This window comes from Sceloporus undulatus, chromosome 3 (genome assembly GCF_019175285.1).
Source record: "Sceloporus undulatus isolate JIND9_A2432 ecotype Alabama chromosome 3, SceUnd_v1.1, whole genome shotgun sequence".
Lineage (NCBI taxonomy): Eukaryota > Metazoa > Chordata > Lepidosauria > Squamata > Phrynosomatidae > Sceloporus > Sceloporus undulatus.
The window spans coordinates 84,917,448-84,941,157 of record NC_056524.1 but is presented as its reverse complement, the minus strand read 5'-3'; the positions used below and the strand labels follow the sequence as shown (position 1 = coordinate 84,941,157).

At 39.3% G+C, this 23,710-nt stretch overlaps 1 protein-coding gene across 1 annotated transcript in view; it reads left to right on the top strand.

The window, feature by feature from the left end:
* Nucleotides 1-23,401, top strand: part of PHEX (phosphate regulating endopeptidase homolog X-linked) — a 150,742-nt gene extending 127,341 nt beyond the window's left edge. Inside the window, 9 exon segments of the mRNA XM_042461085.1 lie at nt 843-901; nt 8,158-8,212; nt 15,409-15,476; nt 17,008-17,138; nt 17,311-17,376; nt 17,503-17,607; nt 18,169-18,245; nt 23,300-23,337; nt 23,340-23,401. Of these exon segments, the coding sequence (XP_042317019.1) occupies nt 843-901; nt 8,158-8,212; nt 15,409-15,476; nt 17,008-17,138; nt 17,311-17,376; nt 17,503-17,607; nt 18,169-18,245; nt 23,300-23,337; nt 23,340-23,401 (661 nt within the window).
* The last annotated feature ends 309 nt before the right edge of the window (nt 23,402-23,710 follow it).

The following is a 23,710-nucleotide window of genomic DNA, read 5'->3' as shown; positions in this document are numbered from 1 at the left end:
GTCATGAACACACCCCTTTTTGCCCGTCTGTAACCCGCCATTATGTTTTTAGTAGAGCTTTTGGGAAGTAACAATACAGTTATGGTTCTGTACAGGTTTAAAAATAACATTTTGTAATTAATCAATTTCTTGACAATAGTTTTAAAAATCTTGTTGTATAAAGTGGCAATATACATTCACCTTTGAATATATGTCTGAATAAGTAGAAAAGTTGAGTATTGAATGTTGTGTTCTAGTTACTTTAATTAGTTACTTGCAAGGGTTTTTTATTTTTTAAAAAACTTTCATTCCTGAAAGGCTTGTGCTCTTATATGCATGCTATGGCTCTTTATGCCATTCCAAGAAGCAGGGATGTAGGAGGTGTACATAGCTTAAGGAAACAGTGCGTGGTACTATTAGTCAGTATGTGATTTGAAAGTGAAGGTAGAGGCAAATATCCCATACTATCTAGGAAGGGAAGTTTATGGGTTAATGTGTGACAGACATATAAGGGAAAGCTGGGATGTGGGAGTTTGTAAGGAAGCAAAAAATGTAGCCTGGAGTTTGGGGTTGTGTGGAACTAAACTGACTGAACACATTGATGGAAATTGGACAACCAACATATGATCCTCACATCACTCATTAGCCATAGAGGGATAGCCTTTATTTATATTTATTTAAAAGATCTTCACAAAATAATTGTTTGGAATTGTGCCACAAATAAGAAATGCATATGGAAGCAATGCCTTGATTTTTTTTCTTTACATATGTCATTATTAATGATCTACTGTTAAAGTAATGTTCTCACTTTGTTCGCTATTTATTCATAAAGTCATAAAAGCCAATTTGTTCTGTTTCAACAGGTGGTTTACTAGTCCAACTACAGTCAATGCCTTTTATAGTTCATCTACAAATCAGATCAGTGAGTACTTGCCTTTTTAAAATTACAACTTAATGATTGACCTAATAGTGAAGGAACACATCCTTCATCTTCTGGAAGCCTGAACATCAAAGTGACATATCATACATGAATCCCCAATAGGCAAATAACCCCAATAAGAAAGACTGTTACTAGCTGCTGCAGTTCTTGGTCTGTGGACAACTGAATACATTGTCAATGCCATTTGGGAGTTGCTTCAGCATTTTGATCAGTTACACACTGCTCGTTAAAGTCATGGGGAATGGGCAGATTAAGCTATTTCCCATGTCAGGAAGGGCATCATGGCTTTGAGAAGTAACATGGCATCTGCACTTTCCATGTTTCCCATAGAATATCACTATTAGGATATGGTACAAAACATAAGAAACAATGCCTGTGTTTTTTCATTGGGACACTAGTTTTCACAATAATGCTACTTACTTGGCTTTTTGGAAGATGGGTTTTCAATATGAGCTATAGCCATATAAATCTCTTTTAAAAAAAACATAACATTCAGGGCAGGGGCCTAAAAACAATTGCTTAGTTCCAGCTGGAGTAGACCCATTTAATCAATAATTTAAGTAAGTGTTGACCTTTCATTCAGCAATTGTTTATATGACTCCAATTTAGTTGGAAGTATCCAAAAACAGTAAACATGTCTTACCTGCTAACCGCCCCCCCCCACTTTACATGATTTGGGTCCAGGTTACCCATAGGATCACTTCCTTCTGTATTATCCATCCCATGCACTCAGGTCACCTGGGGGACATTTGCTCCAGTCAGCCAGGACTATGTTGGCAGCTTTCACCTAGGTCTAAAGCACACTGCAGAAATATTCCAGTTTGAGACCACTTTAACTGCCCTGGCTCAGTGCTAAGGAATCCTGGGAATTGTAGTTTATTGTGGCACCAGATCTCTCCAAGAGAGAAGGCTTAATGTCTCACAAAGGACAGTTCTCAGAATTTCCTAGCATTGAGCCAGGATAGTTAAAGTGTTCTCAAACTGGATTATTTCTGTAGTGTGTTTTGGACCATTGGGGACCTTTTCTTCGGCTTCACCTAAACTGTGGAATGACCAGAAGAGATTGGACAGCTGAATACACTGTCCAATTTAAAACAGCAGGCCTATTCAAATAATTTTAAAATTGTGATTTTTAAGTTATAAATTTTAAAATATGGATTGGTTGTTTTAATATGTACTCATCTTACTTGTTCTTTTAAATTGATGTTGTATGTTTTTAACTGATGTTGTCTGTTTTTAAAGGAAGTTGTATGTTATATGTCAGACTGTTGTTGTTCCCCACCTTGATCCATAATGGAAGTTTCAGACTATTCAGAAAGGCTACAATAAAATATTCTATCAGTCTGATTCTATGTATCCTTTTGCAGAAGAAAGATCTACTTGGTTAACAATGCTTACTCCCAAGTAAATATGGACAAGTTCTTACCCACCTCTCCCCATGGATCAAGCATACATAGGATCAGACTAATAGATAATTAGACAACAATTAGACTAATCATTGTAGCTTTTCTCAACAGTCTGAAACTTCCATCATCCTTCCTCAGTAGGCCATGCTGGCTGGAGAAGATGGGATCTTTAGACCAACATGTATGAAGGTCGTCAGACTGGAAGACATATGGAAGTTCCTGAAATTGATTCAGATAACTTTTGCCATGTCACATTAGGCTATTCTTATTCAGAATTTTCAGGGCATGTATTTACCAAATGAGATGAGGAATGAGATGACAACATTTGACTTGTTAACAATCAGTGATTGTGCATGTCTGGAACTAAAATCACATAACTTAGATTTGTCAAATCATCTAATTTTGCTCAGGTTCTTTAATAATTAATAATTCCAGTTGTGGACAGCATAGAGTAATAGTAGTTAGTACTAAAGAGTAATATTTTGCATCCCTTTATTAGTTGGCCTTCTTAACAAAATCATTTTACTTTTTAGTCAGTGCTTTCCTTTTTCATATCTTATTTTATTGTCTCATTTCCACAGTCTGTCTTATTTTACTTTTCAAAAATTTATTTTATGATCAAACTGGATCTGTTGTTTTCTTTGGTTGACTGTGGAACATGAGGAAACAAAACTGTCTGTTCCTGCTAAGTTCAGCACAGATGCTTTTAGGTATATTCACAGTATGAAAAGTATTTTCTGTTCTATTAGTCATTACTGAATTCTCAGCTACTTTGTTTTAAGAAGTCCTTTTTCATCTCAGCATGATCTGGATCCCAGAGATTTCTTTGCTGTAGCAGATTAAACAAGGCTGTACCAAAAGTCAGGGTACCTGATGTAAGATTTCACACTCAGCTGTGTCTAACAGTATCAAGAAGCCAAAAGCTGTCAAACGGAACCAATCAGTCATGGGGATGCAAGCCACTGGGCTTTGTATCTCTCCTACTGACCTTGTATTAGTAGCATTTGACCTTGGGATCTTACTGCTTGCTAGTCTTTTAAAAAAAGAGTCAACAAATTCATGTGGCATGAACTAGTGTTGTTAAAAGATGGCTTAGTGCTGTATCTAAGCACCAGCATTTATTTATTTTACACATTCATGCGCACACTCTCTCACACACATTTCTCTTGGTTTGCTTACAACAATGTGCTTATACTTCCTAAGTCAGGGATAGGCAGATGTCCGGTTTTGGGGACAGAAGCCCTAATTCTCCCACTGGAGCCAGAAAATAGTGATGCAAGACACTACATCTGTACTTAGAATGGAACACCAGGGCAGTAGCATCACTGGGGAGTGCAGGGGGTGCAGACTGCACCAGGTGATACCCTTATAGGAGTGACACCATGCTGCTGCCCTCCCACCAGCACACACATGCCCCCTCCCCTGACATGCAAACTACCGCTGCCAACCCTTACACACACAACACAAACAACTAGTCATCAGGCTATCCCTGTTCACACACATTCTCCCCCGTACATGCACAAACACACACACATCCTGGATCCTGTCTCCTTGTTGCTGCTTTCCCAAACACACGCTGCCACCCCCACCCATGTGTTTGCACGCACATATGCTGTCAGAACAAAAACAAAAATGTAAGAGGAAAGACAGGAAAAGAAATGCAACAAATTGGGGACAAGACTGGAGCACTTTGGAGCCCTTACCATGGGGTAAAATGGGGGCTGAGGAGCTGTTGCAAGGCAAAGAAAGTGAGGCATGTGCAAGGTGACCAGATATCTTCCTTTTCCAGGACATGTCCTCCATGTCAGCCTTCTATCCAGGAGGAATTTCAGAATGTCCTCCATTTGGATCAGGACTAAGAAACAGGGATTTACATTTATATTAGTGTTTTTAGCTTTTATTTTGTTATGTCCTCCATTTTTCTAGAAGGTCCAGCATTTTGTGGTGCCTTGTCCTCCTTTGCAGTTAGGACATCTTGTCATCCTGGATACTAAGCAATCCCTTAATTTTATTTATTTTTTACTTTGGGGAATTGGGAGGGAGCTGTAGAAGCAGGAGAACCCTGTAGGGTTGGGAAGGAATGCAAATTGAAAAGGGGGGAAATAAGTAGAACAGACAGCTGCTTGGAGTAATCACTGGGCAAATATATCAATACTGTATAATTTGCCAAGTGCAGAAATAAATGTCTAAAACATGACAACTGTTTGAGTGGTCTGGAAGGCATGCTTGTTTAATTCGAATTCATTTTCCCAACATTCCATTAAAAACAAAAAACTTATAAATTTGCAAGAGTACTGCTGAAATTTTGCCAGAGAGATTTATTAAACATATGCTCTTCATCTGTATTTTTTTTTAAAAAAAGCCCAATTATTACTTGTTAAAGTTATAATTAATTAATTCACCCCCCACCCCACCCCTGCAAATGGGCTATTGTTGATTATATTTGATGGATTATTTTCACAAGAGACAGGACATGTTATTTCACTGGTAGACATTTAAGCAAAATTAAAATTTAATGTGTTTGATTAGCTAAGTAATCAATGAACTAATCAATCTTAAATGTGACCTTCATTAGAACATTCAGCTAATTACAGTTAAGTCAAAATTACTTTGGCATCCCTCAATAGTTAAATGACATTTGAAGCCTTATTAATAGAAATGAATCTCTGGATTTGAAAACTAGGTTGTAGTTGGCCAGTATGCAAAAATGTACGTTTGCATATACATATTAAAAAACCTAAGGAAGCGTTAAGGTACATTCTGCTATAAGATTTTGCTTAAAAAACCTCTTCACAATATAAATAATCCCATTTTGGGAGAAAGATGGGATACAAATTCAGTCAGTCAGTCAATCAATCAATCAATCAATCTGTGTAACTAGTACTGTACTTAGTGGAGCATGCAGAGACACTGGTCACATTCTTTTTACAGGTGGCTGATGGCTCTGTTGCTGCATCCACACTGTAGAAATAAACCAGGTTGACACCAATAACTTCTGTGGCTCAGTACTAAGGAATGCTGGAGTTTGTAGTTTGTTGTGGCACCATGGCTCTCTGAAGAGAAGGCTAAATGTCTCAAAAAAGCTACAAATCCCTGAATTCTATAGCACTGAGCCATTGCAATTAAAACAGTGTCAGACTGGATTATTTCTGCAGTGCAGATGCAGCCTGTGTAAAATGATGGATAGTGAAAAATAGTCACTAATAATAAAAGGAAAAAGGAGGGGGAGAAGGAAGGACTTTGTAATGAGAAAAAATGGTCAGCAGAGCACCCACACTCTGCAATGTAGAAATCACTCTTGCTGGTATGGTTTGTATTTACAAGCTTGTTCTGACTGATCTGGCTTTTGCCTACTTAGTAGGTAATGGGAGTTTTATAATGGCTCTTTTAGCTTTCCAGAGAGTGGAAAGAGTGCAGTAAAACAGCTCGAGGCTTCAGGCTTTGGCCTAAAGAGATATTCTGACAGATCTTAACAACCATTAAGCTGATTTGTAAGAGTGAAGAGAGCCCAAGGCTCATCTTTCACTAGTGTCCTCCTCACAGAACCACAGCTTTTGTTGGCATTCCTTAGAAGTGTTCCTCAGATTTAGCCTGGATGGTTCCTTTCCTCACTATTAGAGAAGGATTGAAAGGATTGTTATCTCACAATTCTCCTTGGAGGAAAAAAAATGGGAGCTAAGACCACAATTTTATTATGAGTAGTCAGTAATTAATTACAAAAGCACAGACAATGTAAGTTCATTCTTCTCCACAATTTGGTCCCATGGGATTTGGGGGAGAAGGGGTTACTGCTTAACTTATTTGGTGTTTTTTTTTGGGGGGGGGGAACCACCATATATTTGTGAGCTCTGAATAACCTTTACTGAATCTGATAAATTGATGTATAGTTCCCCAGAAGCTAATATCATAATAAATTTGCTAATCTTGAAGGTACAAAACAAACAAAAAACCCACCAACTCTTGTTGTTTTAGACACTTATGAATTCATCATTGCTACTGACACTGCTACAAATACTATTTTTCTTATGTCTATTGGTACTACTATGTGTGCACACAAGCTTCCCATCACATTTGAGCTCCTCTGTTTAAAAAGTTGGTGTACCGGTTTTTTTGGATGTTGGTGATGCTATTTTTAATGGACTGAAAAGGACACCGGACTTTTAAACAACATCTCATTCTGTCCCAAATATTGTAATATTATTAGAAATCATTTATGTGATGAAGTCACCGAACTGTAATGCTTACTGTATTAACTGATAATGAGATGGATCTCTCCTGTCACAGAAAACACAAGATCGTAATAATATTTGGCTGTTCTACTGTCTAAAGAGTGGAGAATATTTATTTGGAAATGGCTTAGTGCCATGAAGTCAAGATCTTTAATAGGACATATGTGCTCTTTCAGAGGCACTATGTTGATGAAAAAATGCACATCAACAAAAGTCTTGATCACCACACTGGTAGAATTAATTTGTTTTCATAGCATTAGAAATAAGCTTCTTTGAGGGACTGCAATTCCCAGAAAAAATACATATATTTTTTATATTTTTTTTTTCTGTCTCCTACATCAGTGCTAAAACAGGTGGCAATGGCAGCAGGGGAACGACAGCCGACAGATAGCAGATGGGGAGGCCAAAGGCGCATACAGCTTGTTGCTTCACTTGACAAGAGTTACATTTAGTGTATTCCTTGAAATGATGCTGTAAGGAACATGAAGAAAGCTTGCTCTCCCACCAGGAGGATGTTTCATGATTTCTTAGAAGTATCTCCACAAGCTTTAATAAATTAATTTCTTGCTGGTGAAAGTTTGCAGCAACCCAGCTGGGCATTTTGAAAAGCAAATGTGGGGAAAGATATGACAACTGCAGCAATAACATTTAGTCACAACCTGTAGCTCATACTTTATAAAGTGGACATTTTATTTCATTTTTTATGGGGATACTTTGGAGTTTCAGGTTTCCTTTTGTAGCACCTGTGGATACCAAAATCCATGGATGCTCAAGTCCCAATAAATACAATGGCATAGTAAAATAATGTTCCTTATATAAAATGACAAAATCAAGGCTTGCTTTTTGGAAATTATATATTTTTGGAATATTTTCAAGCTGTGGATGCTTGAATCTATGGATAAAGAATTCATGGATAGGAAAGCCCTGGTGGCGCAGTGCCAATACAGCAGCCATTCACAGCCACAAGGTTGTGAGTTCGATCCCAGGAACTCCAAGGTTCAGTAAGCCTTGCATTCTTCTGAAGTCGTTAAGATGAGTACCAGATTGTTGGGAGCAATTAGCTTACACATTGTAAACTGCTTAGGAAGTGCTTAAATGCACTGATAAGTGGTATAGAAATGTACTTGCTGTTGCTATACAGTAGTCATCCAAGAATATGGTGAAATTTCTTTCTAAAATGTGGGTTGTATAAGAAACCCGTGCATCCCTTGGATCACTCTTTTGGTGATACAGGTTTTTATAGTTAGCTAGAGAGCCAGCTTTGGTTAATAGTGTCATCCTCATACAGGAATTATTCAACAGCTCATAAGTCTATGGTGCTCTCAGTTTATGACTTAATATACTTCTCACTTTAGATCTTCTATTTTTTAAAAAAATTGATACCCATTTTACAAAAAGCAAGCAAGCAAAAACAACAACAACAACAACAGCTAAAGCTTGTATTAAATGTGTTTTAAAATGTGTTGCTGATTCATATACATTATGTTAACCATTTGATTAACTCTACTGACCTTGAGTAAAGAAAGTAACAAAGGTCTATTTTATTATACAGTAGGATTGAACTGACTATTATTTTTTCTTTTCTTTTTTTTTTAAATTATAGGATTCCCAGCTGGAGAACTCCAGAAACCATTCTTTTGGGGAACAGAATATCCTAGGTAAAAATGGTCTTACAGTTATGCAGTATGGATAAAAAACGGAGGAGCCCTATATGAAAATATTTAATATAGTAGGACAGTGTAGGAATACCTCCAACTAGAAAACAGAGAAATGTCTGTAGTTAATGCAGGATTAGAATCCCAATCTAATGTAGTGGTCTTAGTGTTGGACTAGGTCACAGCCATGGTGAACTCATGACATGTGTGCCAGAGGCAGCATGTAGAGCCCCCTCTGTGGGTGATGCCACCAGTGAGAGGAGCGAGAGTGTGTATATGTGTCTTTAAATTGTTCCTGGTGTCCCTAAGGTGAAACTATCATGAGGTTTTCTTGGCAGGTTTCATCAGAGTGAGGTTTGCTATTGCTAGCCTGAGGCTGAGAGAGTGTACCTTGGGTCCCCCCCTCTCCCAGAAATTCTGCCACCAGAAGTCCCATCCCTGGAGGTCTGCCCTCCCCCCGGAAGTCCTGTGATTCTGGAAAATCCCATCCCCCGGCACCAGGTGACACCCATTGTGGGGACACCACTGAATTTGGACACTCAGTCTTGAAAAGATTTGCCATCACTGGACTAGGATATTGGGAGCCCAGAGTTCAGATCTCTGCTCAACCATGTAAACCACTGGTTGATCTTGGGCAAGTCACACTCTCTCAGCTTCAGAGAAAGGTAAGGGCAAACCCCCTTTGAATAAATTTTGAAGTTTTGAATAAATGCCAAGAAAATCCTGTGATAGGTTTGCCTTAGGGTCACCATAAGTCAGAAATTAATTCATGGCTCACAGCAAGCAGCAATGCAGTGTTGGTATTTTTACTTTTTATTTTAGACTGAAAATAGAGACTAATATGAAGAGGTGGTGACTTGTGAAATGCAGCAATTCTAAAAATGATCACCAGTTTATACCAACAATAATACTAGTGATATTAGTAGCAGTAGTAATTCATTACTGTCATTAACATGGTATTAATTAGAATGAGACCCAAAGCAGACCCAAATTAAGAATTCAGAAAACCTGCTCTCCAACGGTAATGGTAGCTAAAGGGAAGAGAGTGGAATTTCCACAAAGCTGCAGTTGACTAGACAAACAAGCAAATAAATGCAGAGAAAGAGCTCCACACCTGGTCCAGGAATGGCGGTGGTTCCACCTGTCCTGAACGGGGTCACGCTCCCTGTGAAGGACTCCGTGCGCAGTCTGGGCGTGCTTCTTGACTCGTCGCTTCACCTGACTGCTCAGGTGAATGCGACGGTCAAGAGCACTTGTTATCAGCTTCGGCTGATTCGCCAGCTGCGCCCATACCTGGCCCAGAGGGACCTAGATACTGTTGTACATGCTCTGGTAACTTCGAAACTGGATTTCTGCAATGTACTCTACATGGGGCAACCCTAATACCAAACTCGGAAGCTGCAAATGGTGCAAAATATGGCAGCCCGGCTGGTCACTGGCGCGCCCAGGACCAGCCATATAACACCAGTTTTAAAAGATCTCCATTGGCTGCCCATTCGCTTCCGAGCTCAATATAAGGTGTTGGTAATCACCTATAAAGCCCTAAATGGCTTGGGCCCAGGATACCTAAAGGACCGCCTCTCCCCGTACATTCCGCCTCGCACACTCAGAACGTCTGGGCAGCAGCTACTGAAGGTGCCTGGGGCTAGATTAGTCTCCACCACTCGGAGGACGTTTTCCATAGCTGCCCCAGCCCTTTGGAATGCGCTGCCCACAGAGCTCCGCTCGTCCACTACCTTGGCCCAATTTAGGAAGGACCTTAAAACCTTCCTATTCTAACAGGCATTCCCCGAGTAAATATCCTGTGGGCCTCCCTCCTCTCTTTCGTGGCCAAGAGGTTGGGCTTTGGGGCTTTATTGTTGGTTTGCTTTTTAATGTGTTTTTATTGTAACTGTTTGTATTTTTAAATATGTTGTAAGCCGCCCTGATCGGAGGAAGGGCGGCATATAAATAAAAAAAAATTTTTTTTTTATTTTTTATCTTTAGTATGTATGGCAGAAACAATTCCCATGTGTATGTTCATTAGAGAGAGGTATTAAAAATGTCCTTGCCAATTTTTACTGTGTGAAAAGCTGACAGGTAATTCGTGAGTTTAAAAGAAATGGGAATCAGGTTCAGCTGATGTGAAGATGTGAATATTTTGACAGAGGCGCGTTACAGACCGCCCAAAATGGGCGGTCTCACGCTGCTGCCGGTTGCTGCGTCCAGGAACCGCAGCAGCCAAACCGCGCGGTTCCCGGGCACAGCAACAAAGAAGCGCCAAAATGGGGCTTCTTCCTGCGCCCCAGAAGAGGCACCGCGAGGCATGAGGCGCACACTTGCAGTGCCACTTCCGGTGCGCAACGTCCGGATGCTGTGCGTCCGCGACGTCAAAATGGCGGCGCCCATCTGTATGCGGTGCCACCATTTTGACGTAGTCATTACATGCGAGGGGCAAGGCACGTCAGGAAGTGCCGCCCTTCACGCATAACGACGGCGCCCCATAGAGCGGAACGCGCCAGAGTTTGGACAATGAAGGCTGGTGAGACATAGTAGTCAGCCATTATTTCTTTTTCCTAGTCCTGCCACAGAGCTGCCATCATTGTTTTATCAGGGGAGGGAGGGAGGGAGGGAGAGAGAAAGAGATTCATTTTTAATTTATACCTTTTAGCCAGAACTGTGTTTTCACAATTATTTTTGGGACACTCCCCCCTTTACAACAGGTGTTTAGACCCATTATTGTATATAGTTTAGCATGAAGACCTCTGTTCTGTATTTCTACAAAAAGAAATGACAGTTTCAGGTCACAAACAATAATAATATTCCATCTGTAACTGTTTGGAAGGCAGTGGCCAATAAGTGAGGGAGCGTGTCCAGAGGAGGGCAACTAAAATGGTGAATGGTCTGGAAACCATGTGCTATGCCTTTTTTTTAAAGCAGAAAACATGTTGTTTCTCCACTAGGAAGCATGGGGATGTTACACACACACACCTGATGGTCTGAAACAGTCCACTGCATGAAATTCATATGTTCCCACTTTCTTATTAAACTCTTCTTACCTCATTTTCCTATTCCTGTTTTTCAAGTTTCCTTTACATTACCTTTGTTTGTGTTTCTGTTTCATACTCAAGGCTTATTTTATGTCCCTCCCTCCTCAATACTCTGTTGGCCATTCTGTTACTTACCTTCCTTAGCTCTCAGGATCTCTTTTCAGTTCTCAGTTTGCCTCACAAAGTTTCTATCCCTGGACTGAGACCACTTTATTTTGTGATCTTAATTGCAACCCATCTGGCAACTATGATTTCCCTACTAGGAAAGGGATGTAGACATTATACTGTCCAACATTTCACAGTTGAAAATTGGAATTATGGCAAACATTATGAATATGGAAGCACAAGCTAGGAAAGGCTGCAGTAATTTGCTTTTGCTTGAGCCTACTGGAAAGAGCAAGACCCCCTCCTCTCCTCTCCTCTCTTCTCTTCTGAGTTGAGTGCAGCTCGACAGCTGGAGAGTTTGAGTCATTCTAATGTCTTCTGTTTCCTGTGAATCTGAAATGCTTGTGAATATTTTACTGCACCTAGTGGCACAGTGGTTAAACGCCTGTACTGCAGCCACTCACTACAAACCACAAGCTTGTTAGTTCAGTACCTGCCAGGGGTTCAGAGTCAACTCAGCCCTTCCGAGGTCATTAAAGTGAATACGCAGCTTTTGGGGGGCAATTGATTTACACATTGTAAACTGCTTAGGGAGTGCTTAAGTGCACTGATAAGCGGTATAGAAATGTACTTGCTATTGCTATTTCCAGAAGCTTTACTGCCAGAACCACAAATGAGCAGTGTATTTACACAACCCAAATCATGATTATTCATGCAATTGTTATAATATGGCTTAAGTGAGGGCAAAGGACAAACAATTAGCTTTGTTTTGTATTCTAGACACAAAGCTTCATAGTATTAAAAAGTTGAATAGGCTTACTTTTAAGATTTTATTCTATAACTGATGCTACACCACTTTTCAGTACAATATAAAATAATAAACTTGTCACAGAATGGGAATGTCTCCATTGTTGAAATGTATAATTTTAACCTCATGGCTATAATGAAATTTTTGCAGCGAGAAGAGAAAAAAAAAACAGGAAGCATTTTATGACACACAAACTGTCTTTTGTCAAAGAAATAACAAAATAAAAGGCTAGGATAGAAATTAAATCATCTGGCAGGTCTAAGACATGACTCAGAAAGCAATTAGCATGTTACAGACCATTAAATTGTGTGAAAGATACAATTGAATGTCAGCCTGTGGCTTGGACCTTCATCAAGTCTGAAGCATTTTTACAGAGGGCCTTCAGGTGATAAAAGTCACTACATGATGCAATTGTTTAAGCCTCCTTGGGGATGTAGCTATGGGGGGCAGAATGAGGACACTGGCCCTCCAATAAGAATTATGTCCCCACAAATGATATTTTTCTTTAATCCTCAAATTTCTAGCATTGCTGAGAGTGAGATAAAGTCTTATATTTGTGGTGTTTGCATCCTCTTGATACCTTTGCCTTCCCCTTTTCTTTGGATACCTAAATGCTCAACTCAAGAAGACTTACTAAGAAGAAGCTACTGAAAAGCTATACATTTGAGGAATAAAAGTCTCATTGAGGTTTGATTGAGTCTCACTGAGGTTTGATTTTTACTGGAAATCTGTGAGCAAAACATTTTATGTGCCCCACAGGAACCAATGCAAATAGGAAACCACAGAATTAGAAGAATCTAGTCCTGTTACATGACATTTGCGAGAAAGAAATTGGAAATATATGAGGTTGTGGACAGGCAACAAGAGAGAAAAGTTAGTAATGAGGAAGAACACACAAAATTATTATTTTCAGCAGGGAAACCCTGATGTTTATATACTGAGTTTAGGAAAGCCGGGTTGGGGGGGGGTTAATGAGCCTGAGAGGAGGAAGACTCGTTCTTTTCTCCCTCTTGCTGAGTTAGGTGAGAACAAACTACTTTTGCATTTTGAAATTAGCCAAGCAATTGAAGTAAGCCAAGGTTGAAAGAAGAAAGTGGGAGGAGGCAAGAGAAAGAGAATATGGGATGGCAGAGGATTAAGTGGGATCACCCTTACCAAACTGAGACAATTAGAAGGCATGGCATTATTGTTAAAACAATAGTCATGACAGTCCCAGTGCTCAGAGTCTTTGATCTTTGCCTTTAAGAGACAGCCTTGGATTGTAATAGCACCTCCCTCACCTTTATGAGTGGATGTTGTGAGACTCTTAGCCTCCTCTGTCATATATCTCTGGTTCCTCAACAAACCACAAACCCTAGAATTCCATCACATTGACACTTGGCAGTTAAAATGTTATCAAACTGCATTATTTCTGCAAAGTGGATGCAGCCCTTGTAAACCCACCTAGAGCTGATGATGAAGAGTTAGTCTCTGTGTACAACATGTCTGAGCTGTTGTTTTGCTGTTTTGAGACTGTGAAGATTTTCATACCTGGCAGAATCACTGAGAAAACATCCCTAAAACGTTGCTCAAACGTTGCTCTAATGCAGTGCTTCTCAATTATTTTCTGTCATGCCCCCCCTAGGAAGAAGAAAACTGTAAATAGTATTTGCCGAGGTCAAACGAGCCCCCCTTTACGGAGCCTCACGCCCCCCCTGAGGGGCGCGCCCCACTATTTGAGAAGTACTGCTCTAATGTGTCTGAACGGCAGACACACTTCCTTAATTGTCAGTGAAACATCACTCCCTCCTTAGCGTCCCTGAATTGTTCCTGGGGAGCAGATTTCCTATGAATGCAAAGTTTGCGTTCATAGGAAATCCATTCCCCTTCTAATGAATCAGGGATGCTAGAGGAAGCAATGTTTCACTGATGATTAAGGAAGTGTGCCTGGCGTTCAGATTCTGGCGCTTCCTCCACATTAGAGAAACGTTTGAGTGATGTTTCAGGTATGTTTTCCCAACGATTCAGCATGGTATGAAAATCTTCTGTATCATTACACATTAGAAGAATGTTATGAAGTCATCCTGTTCATGGGTTATCACTGGTCTTAAGGCAGAAAAGTTGCAACCTTTCTCACACATGAGTCCCCAATATCCCCAATATCCAAGGAAGGTGGAAAGTAAAGACTTCAACTGCAATTCTTTAACTCCAGCACCTCCCGGGCTCACCCCATTGGTGCATTTAAAAGCTCAGCACTTCACATCTGAATTTACATGTCTCTTTTTAAAACTTATTTTGCTACTCTTCCTTCCTTCTCAATTCTTCATCCCTTATCTATATTAAAATTGTAAGCCTGAAGGCAGGTATTATATCTTTTTTAGTCCTATATGTACACTGCCTAGTTCTTGCCAGTGCCCTAGAAATAGGTAACAATATATTTTTTTTAAAAAATGCTCAGTTGAACTACCAGTTTATTCTTATTGATTGTTCATATGTCCCAGTCTGGAAGACTTGACTAAAAATAATGTATTATTTTGTTTGTAACTTTGCTCAGCCTAGAATTAAGGCACCATCCATTTTTCTCTGCATTGCTTCCAAGGTGAAAATAAATGGTACAGAGTATTTTTGAGAATTCAATTAGCTCTCATCTTCTTTAATTTTTTTTAATGTTTGAAAGGTACAGTTGTTAAGGGAAATGATTTCTTTGCCATCCTGTGACAAATGTGAGGTTTATCTTCCTCTCATACTATGGAGGGGGTTAATTGGTGACAAGAGGTTAATTGTGAGCAGCCATGAAAACTGTTGATATGAATGTAACACTCAACTGCGATTTGTCCATTAATATAAACACCTCCATTGAAACTGTTAATTAAAAGCACACACCATGTTTGGTACTCTAGGCATTTGTTCCAGACATTTATGAGTTTCATACACCTAGAGAACAGTATTTGATGTGACAGTGAAGCTACCTTTCAGTCTTCTAGTAGGCATCTTTTATGAATATATCAGCCTCACTTCCATTTCCTAGTAATAAAATAAGTGGCACAATGAACTATGGTTCATTTCTTAGATCTTTGGTTAACAATCAAGCTTTTAGGGATAGCTGTGTTTTTTCCCCAATGGCTTCTTTAAACATTTTCTCTTGCTCACTTTTTCCTTTTTTCACTGCCACAATATAGATTTTGATATTTAGGTTTAATGTGATTTCACCTTCTATTCCTCTGTCTGTTCCAGGGGGTTGTTTACATATTAAAAGAGAGAATGCCTTTATTTTACAGGTCTTTAAGCTATGGTGCTATTGGAGTAATTGTTGGGCATGAGTTTACCCATGGATTTGATAATAATGGTGAGTATTTGTATCACTGTTTCATTCTTTTATTATAAAAAGACTACAGTTGCAATCTTGTACACATTTACTTGGGAGAAGCCCAAACTGACCGGGTCTTAGTTCTGAGAAGTTATACATAGGATTATGGTACACATTATGCTCTAGTGCTATTCTCTCAACCCTGCTTTAAGAAGAATGATCCCTGGTTGTTGGGAACTGATTTACAATAGTGTTCATAACTAATGAGAGCCCTTTCTCTTATAAGTTAACAGCTTCTTAATCTGCATTTATTTCCAAATTATTTCCATTACTGCTGGGTTCACAGCAACACAAGTGATCGTGGGCTATACAATCAATGGCATATTTGGAGCAAGGCTGGGGAATTCTGTAATCTTCCAGATGTTGCTGAATTACAGTTCCCCTCATTTCTGGTTAGGGCTGATGTAAGTCATTCCTCTATAACATCTGGAAGACCACATGTTCTTCAGCCTTGATTTGGAATGTAGAATGTGCTGGAATTTGTTCTGATTCATTGGTTACTCATTGGTTAATTATGGCTCTTTTTCATACTCTTTCTCCCTGATCCTGCAACTCCTGACTAAATTTTGTGTTCTTGTCTGTCTCTCTTTTGTCTTATTTTTTATTCTGCCCATCAATTCCTGCCTATGCTCATCTTTTGCTTTGTTTCCTAGTCTTCCATGCACTAGTCTCCCCTACCTCCTCTGTTGCTGCTGGACTTTCATAGAATCATAGAATCAGAGAGTTGGAAGAGACCACTAAGGTCATCCAGTCCAACCCCCTGCCATGCAGGAAATCCAAATCAAAGCATCCCTGACAGATGGCCATCCAGCCTCTGTTTAGAGACCTCCAAGGAAGGAGACTCTATCACCCTCTGAGGGGAGTGCATTCCACTGTCGAACAGCCCTTACTGTCAGAAGAGTATGCCAGGAAAGAGTACTGCCCTGTGCTTATGAACTGTATCCAAGCCCGGAAAAGTTACTTTTTTGGACTACAACTTCTAGAATCACTGAGCCATCATGGCCAGAAGTATTCAGGGATCATTTGGAACCACAATGAATTACCAAACTAGCATGGCCAGAATTATAGAATCACCCACGTATGAAAATACCTGAACTTTTTCTCAGATGTTTCTGGCAATGTGAAGGAAACAAACCCTAGGCATTTCCAAATCAAGTTGGATGGGAGAAGTGCCCATCATTGCTTTTGTCACAGTAATACTTGGCATATGTGGAGTGTGGTTTAGCTATCTTTTACATTAAAATAGCTCATACAGATTTATCCTACCCCACTTGAAACCTAAAGAGCAAGAAATATATAGGTTTTATTTCATGTAAGACATTGATTCAAAATAAGGAAATGTATATATGAGCTGTTTTAAGAACGTTGTCTGTTTTTATCAGTCCTTGTGTATTTGTGTATTTATTATTTAGATTTGTAAACCACTTTCTTCTCCAAAATGGACTGAAGGGGCTTCTTAATAACTACTACATGTAAATTTAAATTTGTTCTCTTGAAAACAAAAATGTAGGGCGTAAATATGACAAAAATGGAAATTTGGATCCCTGGTGGTCTTTGGAGTCTGAAGAGAAATTTAAAGAGAAGACAAAATGCATGATCAACCAGTACAACAACTATTATTGGAAGAAAGCAGGCTTGAATGTAAGTTAAGGAATAATGGCTGAAATTCTCTCTGCCTCATCTCTCATGACAGGTGTGTGTGTGTGTGTGTGGGAGAGAGAGAGAGAGAGAACATATACATATAGCCAGTGAAACATTTGGTGTAAAGCTTAGAAAAATGACCTTAATTGTTCCCATTCTTTCATTTCACCAGATAAAAGGAAAAAGAACTTTGGCAGAAAACATTGCAGATAATGGAGGTTTGCGGGAAGCTTTTAGGGTATGCAACAATTTTGCTTCTAAGCTCACATCCTCAACGCCATCCACAGAGAAATTGAAATACAATGTTGTGGTAACAAGAGATGATGAAATTAAATGTTCCCATTGTCATTGTACCTCTCATCAGGCCTATAGGAAGTGGATCAAAGAAAAGAGACAAGGAGAGGAAGAGGACCTATTACCAGGCATTGACTTCACCCACAATCAGCTGTTCTTTCTGAGTTATGCTCATGTGAGTAGCAGCCTTTCAAAAAGGATGTGCATATTTAGCTGTTCACTTCATGATGAATAGATAATTCTGCTTGATTGCAAAAAGAAATGTAGAGCTTTTCTACACCCTTGGAGGTGGGTTAGTTTTCCTCTCTTTTGCTTTCTGCTGGAGATTTGCACTTTCTCTTTGTCCTGCATAAACATAGATCAAATGCCCAGACGTTGGGAAGAACTTGAAAACTAATCAAACTGTGGAAGAAAGAGGGGATCTACAAGGTCTTTCCCCAGGCCAGCTCACTGGTGTGTGTGTGTGGGGGGGGGGGTCTCCACAGAAAGTAATGGTAACATTTGGTTTCATACAGTTAACTCATTATTTTCTGGCCACTATTCTGAACAGAAAGCAATGTAACAGAGAGTCTAACTAAAATGTTCTTATCACTACTTGAACATGTCTGGTTTACAGAGAAGATTGCCGCTGAAATAAAATATGCTTTCCTTGCCCATGTCCTTCCTTTCCTTCTGATCTTTGCACTGCATTTCAGACTGCAGACATAGGTTCATCCATTGATTCCCTTTGTTTTAGGTAAGATGTAACTCCTTCAGACCAGAAGCAGCAAGAGAGCAAATCTACACTGGAGCTCACAGCCCTCCTCAGTTTAGGTACTTTTTTTTAAGTTCTTCACCAAGTTGTAGTAATAAAGTACTTTTAGGAACTTAATAGTAGATATACATGCAATGGCTTAACTCTTAAGTTGTTCCTCTCTTCTCATAACAGAGAGGCAGTTTTCAGCTCTTTGGTCCTTCTACTTTATTTCTGTATACAGTGGGCCCTTGATATCTCCTGGGGTTTGGCTCCAGGATCCCCTGTGGATAACAAAATCCGTGGCTGCTCAAGTCCCATTAAATACAATGGCATAGTAAAATGGTGCTCCTTTTCTAAAATGGTAAAATCTAGGTTTGCTTTTTGGAATGTATATATTTTTAATACTTTAAAGCTGTGGATGATTGAATCCACAGATAAAGACTTTGTGGATAAGGAGGGGCATCTGTACTTCTCTATTTCTCTCTTTCCATGCCATTTTCTATTTCATTCCCCTGGTTTTTCCAATCCCCAAGAGCAGACATTTTCCCAGTAGGGGGCACAAAGGGGGCTGCAGAGTGAGCAGGAGGTGGGCACAATCTGTTACATTGTTATCCCTCCTGAATATCTGAGGGTACAAAATGTGTAGGGAAAGAGGGGCACATGTTATCTTGTGTGCTGGTTTGCTCCTTCTACTATTTGCATGTTTAGAAATCATGTTAGAATCTGCTCTGCAAATTTTTTTACTAGTTTAGTTCTTTCTTCATTAAAAAAGTTTTTATCCTACTGTGTATTTGGTTTGATTTTGTACTTTTATATCCAATTTTATTCTTTTATTTCTTGAGAATTGCTTGAACTTTATAAGTATAATAAGAAAACATAACTGGAATTTGGAAATTCTGTTGTGTGAGTGTGTGTTTATACATGTGTACCTCGAGGCCAGTCACACTTAGATTTTTTCACAGAGAGATTTGCATCTGTGAATCAATTCAAAATTGATTCACTGTTCCCACTAAGTTTTAAGACACTGAATCTCTCCATGGCATTTAAATTGAGTATGAAGTTACCATTCATCATCATTTCAGATCAAAATGGAGGCACCTCTATTTCCTGAATGGTGGCTGCACGATCTGAATCGATCTGATAGCTTACTCACACTATTGGAGATGCTGATCATTGCGGTTCTAAAAAAAAAGAACAGCTAAGGGATCTGGTGCCAAATGCACCAGTTTAAATGGGCTTTTTGGTTGCTCCCCCACAAACTGCACCGAATAGAATTGGTGCAAGCTTGAATTACAGTACAGGGAAATAACCCAGTTTCCAAACCAGGTTTTTTCATAGTGTGAATAGGGCCCTAGTTTTATCTGTGATATTGGGGTGGGGATGCTCACTGATTGCTTTGCCAGCTTGATTAACAGCTTGATCTTACTTAAACATAACATACTGGCAATGAAATAGTATCTTCCATTGTAATTGATGGCTGCATGCTATCTGAAGGGGATAAAGGACAGTCCTTATGAAACACACAGTTATGTCCTACAACACTCTATGGCCTGTTACCAGACAGGCCAAAATAAAGCTGCTTCGAGTCACTTTGGAGGTATGGTATTTCAATGATGCATGCGTCCTAAGAGCCCAAAAGCCGCACCAAAGTTGCACTCCAGTCCTTAGAACAGTAGTGTGGCTTTGGTGCGGCTTTTGGACCCTTAGGACGCATGCATCATTGAAATACCATACCTCCAAAGTGACTTGAAGCAGCTTTATTTTGGCCTGTCTGTAACAGGCCTATGTATTCACTGCTTAGTCTGATGCCTGCTGACTGCTCACTCAAACAAATGCTACAATGAAGCAACGTTTGTGTTGGTGTACTATATGAGCAAATCATCACATGCACATTTGTAGTGTCTACTGGATGTATGGCAAACTACTTGCTATTTTTGCCTCCACACCTGCTCAAGAGGCTTTCCCTCTTGCTCTTTGTAATTGTTGAATGATGGAGACTGAGTGAGTCAGCTAGCTAGCTCAGGACCGCAACAGGCTGATGTTTCTGCCAATGTCTAGGAAGATTTGGGATGGGCGTGGGGTGCGGGATTCCATCACCCTGCATCTGCTACTGTCTTTCCTCTGGCTAAAAGTAGGGCCAGCCCTGTGAACTGTAATCTTAGAAGTGTAATTGTACCACAGGACTGTATCATTTAATCCAGTAGAGATGTGAGAAGAACTCTCTTTCCCCTTTGGGATGAGGGATGAACTTGCCATTTGTCCACATACTGCGGAATGAAGACAAAATAGAAAGATACAGGGCGGAATAAGTTAAAATGGGGATACAGAGCCTTTGGGGATTAGGAAATGCAATTTCATTTAATATGTTATTCTTCCAAAGGAAGGGTTTGGCAGTGAGGCAGCACAATTCAATTATGGTGCAAGGTTATTATTATTGTTTAAAATGGGGAACTCATGCAAGATGCTGAAAACCATAAGAGGTACCAGACCGAAAAAGTTAAATAGGTAGCACTTTAAAACTCCCTCCACTCCCTGCACCCCAAATACAGTGTAAATTAAAATGACACACACAGAAATGATGCTTCCAGAGGTAATATGGTGAAAATGCCAACTCAGGGAAAAGATACTGCCACTGAGATCTCTATTTAATATGCTGGTGCAGATCATGAACAAGGTAGGATACCAGAATGCATAAAAAGCTGGGATGAAAAATAATACAGGGAGTATTATACTGCCATTATACCAATTAATGGTGTGCCCTCATCAAGAATATTGTTTGCAGTCTTGATCACCTCATCTCTAAAATGAGATTGCTGATCTGAAGGGGTAACAAGCATAATTAAGTATTATGCATAAAGAGTGGTACCAAAGGTGATTGGCAAGATTAGTGTTGTTTACTTTAGGAAGGAGATGAATGAAAGGGAACAAAAAATGTATATAAAAATGAATGCTACAGGGAGGACACAGTAGCTGTGTCTTATCTGGATTACATAACCAAGGTGTTCTGGATGATATGGAAGTTACAGCTGCTTCCTCCCTCTTAATGTGTTGTTGTTTTGAACCATACACAAATCATTGCATATTCATAAACTTCCTCTCTGAATACAGAATGGATAGAGGTATTTGAAGTTAAATACAGACAGAGGTGGCCATACCATGAAGCAATCTGAAGCAAAGCACCTGAGGCAATATTGTTCAAGAAGCCAAGATTTTTGCATTTTAAATTATTTTTATTGCATACTGAGAACCCATCTGTGTGGCAGCATACAGAAGTTGAGAGGTGGGAGGCTTATTTTGAGAAGGTGCCTCAGTCTTGCATCACCTCTGATGATATTTTCACTTGCTATCCTCTCCCTCACCTCTCTACATCCCTTTCTCCCTCATCAGTTTGGTGCAGCAGTGCTATAGCTCCCACAGAGTCAACCAGTTTGGGCAGAAATAAACTAGTGTCCCTTGTATTGGCAGAGAGGGGGAAAGAGAAGATTGTTCACATTCTTTAGACATTCTATTGCCTTTGTTTTAAAAGCATGAAATCAAGATAATTGTATTTCAGCCAGTGCCTATGCATAGCAATAGGTGCTGCTATAGTATGCTTGCCAGCACTGGGTATGGGCACTGCCTAAGGTTGTCAGATGTCTCTTATTATAAATGATGTACCTTATTTGAGGTGTGGAAAGCTCTTCCTTTTATCTAGACTGAATGAGATGCTTCAAATCCTGTAGAGCCTTCATAAAGACAGGAACATGTGCACCATATAATTTATGAATGTGGAATGTTAATTTTACAGAGAAATACATGGCTGGGTGTTAACTCAAATCAATTTTATTTGATATACTACTACAGACTTGTTAATAGCTACTTCCTGATTGTCAATCATGTGTGTCAACCTTGTGTGACATTTTACTGTCCCTTATTTTTAATATGAGAGAACAACAACAACAACAACAACAATAATAATAATTTATTTATTTATACCCCACTCTTCAGCCAAGGCTATCAGAGCGGCTTACAATTTGTAAATCAGACTAGCACAACTCAAAGTTAATGAAGCTCAGAAATGACTTGAAGGCACATAACACACATGCATACACAAGACGTTCAGACATGGGCTGGGATCTATAATGATTAGATTGGAATCATAGAGTTCCACACTCACATTCACAATTGCAGAAACCACGCTGCCCATAAGTATGGATAACAGATCTCAAAGGTCAGCTCCAAAAATATATGGAAAGCAGGTGCTAGCTCCTGGAGTCTAATGATTCTGGTAAAAGTATCAAATACCACTACTCATAATCTATTCCAATTTTTTTTAAAGTTTAGAAAGGGACATGATAACCTGCAATTTTGCATAGAATGTGCCTGTCAACATAGTCTAGTCTCTGGGTGCATGAGTGAAACAACCTATACAGTAGCCAAAAGATGTTCTTCAGCTATCATTCTTCTCTCCATGCAACTATCTGCCTAATATTTGCTACGACTGATGGGATGGCAATTCTGAAGCAGTATAGCAAGGAAGACTTTGATTCTGTATCAAGTAGGAAGACAAGAATAAGTAATTTTACAATTTTTATCTTTACTGTGAAAAAGTTGTTGAAAATAGTTTTCATTTAAACTTCAGAATTTATTCTGTGTAAAAGATGGCAATTTTCATGCAGAAGGCAGCATTTCCTATGTGGAAAATAACATTTCAAGGTACAATTTTCTGCACAGGACACTTCACAAAAAACAAGTTTCATGAGCAGAAATACTACTTTCTGTGCTGTTTCCTATACAGAAAATGCTATGTTCCGCACACAAAATACCAATTTTCTGTACAAAAACCACCTGCATTTTTTGCACAAAATCCTGAAATAAGAAAATTTTTGTCTGTCTAAGATGAAAAGCCCACTTTCAAACATTTTTGAAGGCTGTAAAATATTATTTCCATCCCTAGTTTCAAGCATGGAATAGCAACAGCAGTGTACATTAGCCTTTATTCTATTACTGTTCAGATGCAGTGTATTTTCAAAAGTGAAAAGAGAAGAAATACTAAAAATCTCTAGAAATCCAGACATTGAGTAAAATAGTGACCTGTATTATCTTTTTATTAAAATATATTTTCTCTCTCCCTCTACCCATCTCCTTCCAGAGTTATTGGGTCCATGAGTAATTTTGAGGATTTCCGGAAAGCTTCAGCTGTCCAGAGAATAGTACAATGAACCGTGGTGGAGAGTCCTGTCGGCTTTGGTAGCAGTTCGTCTGGAATCTGCACTGAAATCACTCTCTCATTTTTAATATTTTAAATTTTAACATTTAATGAAGTACACTGCTTCAGAACAGTAGCAGCCAGCATGGACAGATCACCTTTTCATGGTGCAATCTGGGGGGATGACCCACACAGGCGGCTCTTCTTTGACTGCTTGTTCAAGAAAATAAATTATTTGAAATACAGGCACAGAAAAGAATACGCCTCAACAGAAAAAAATATATGGAGATGTAAGTTTCCTAACAATCATACAGTATCTTTATTAGCAAGCTGATCTCTATCTACTTACCAGAA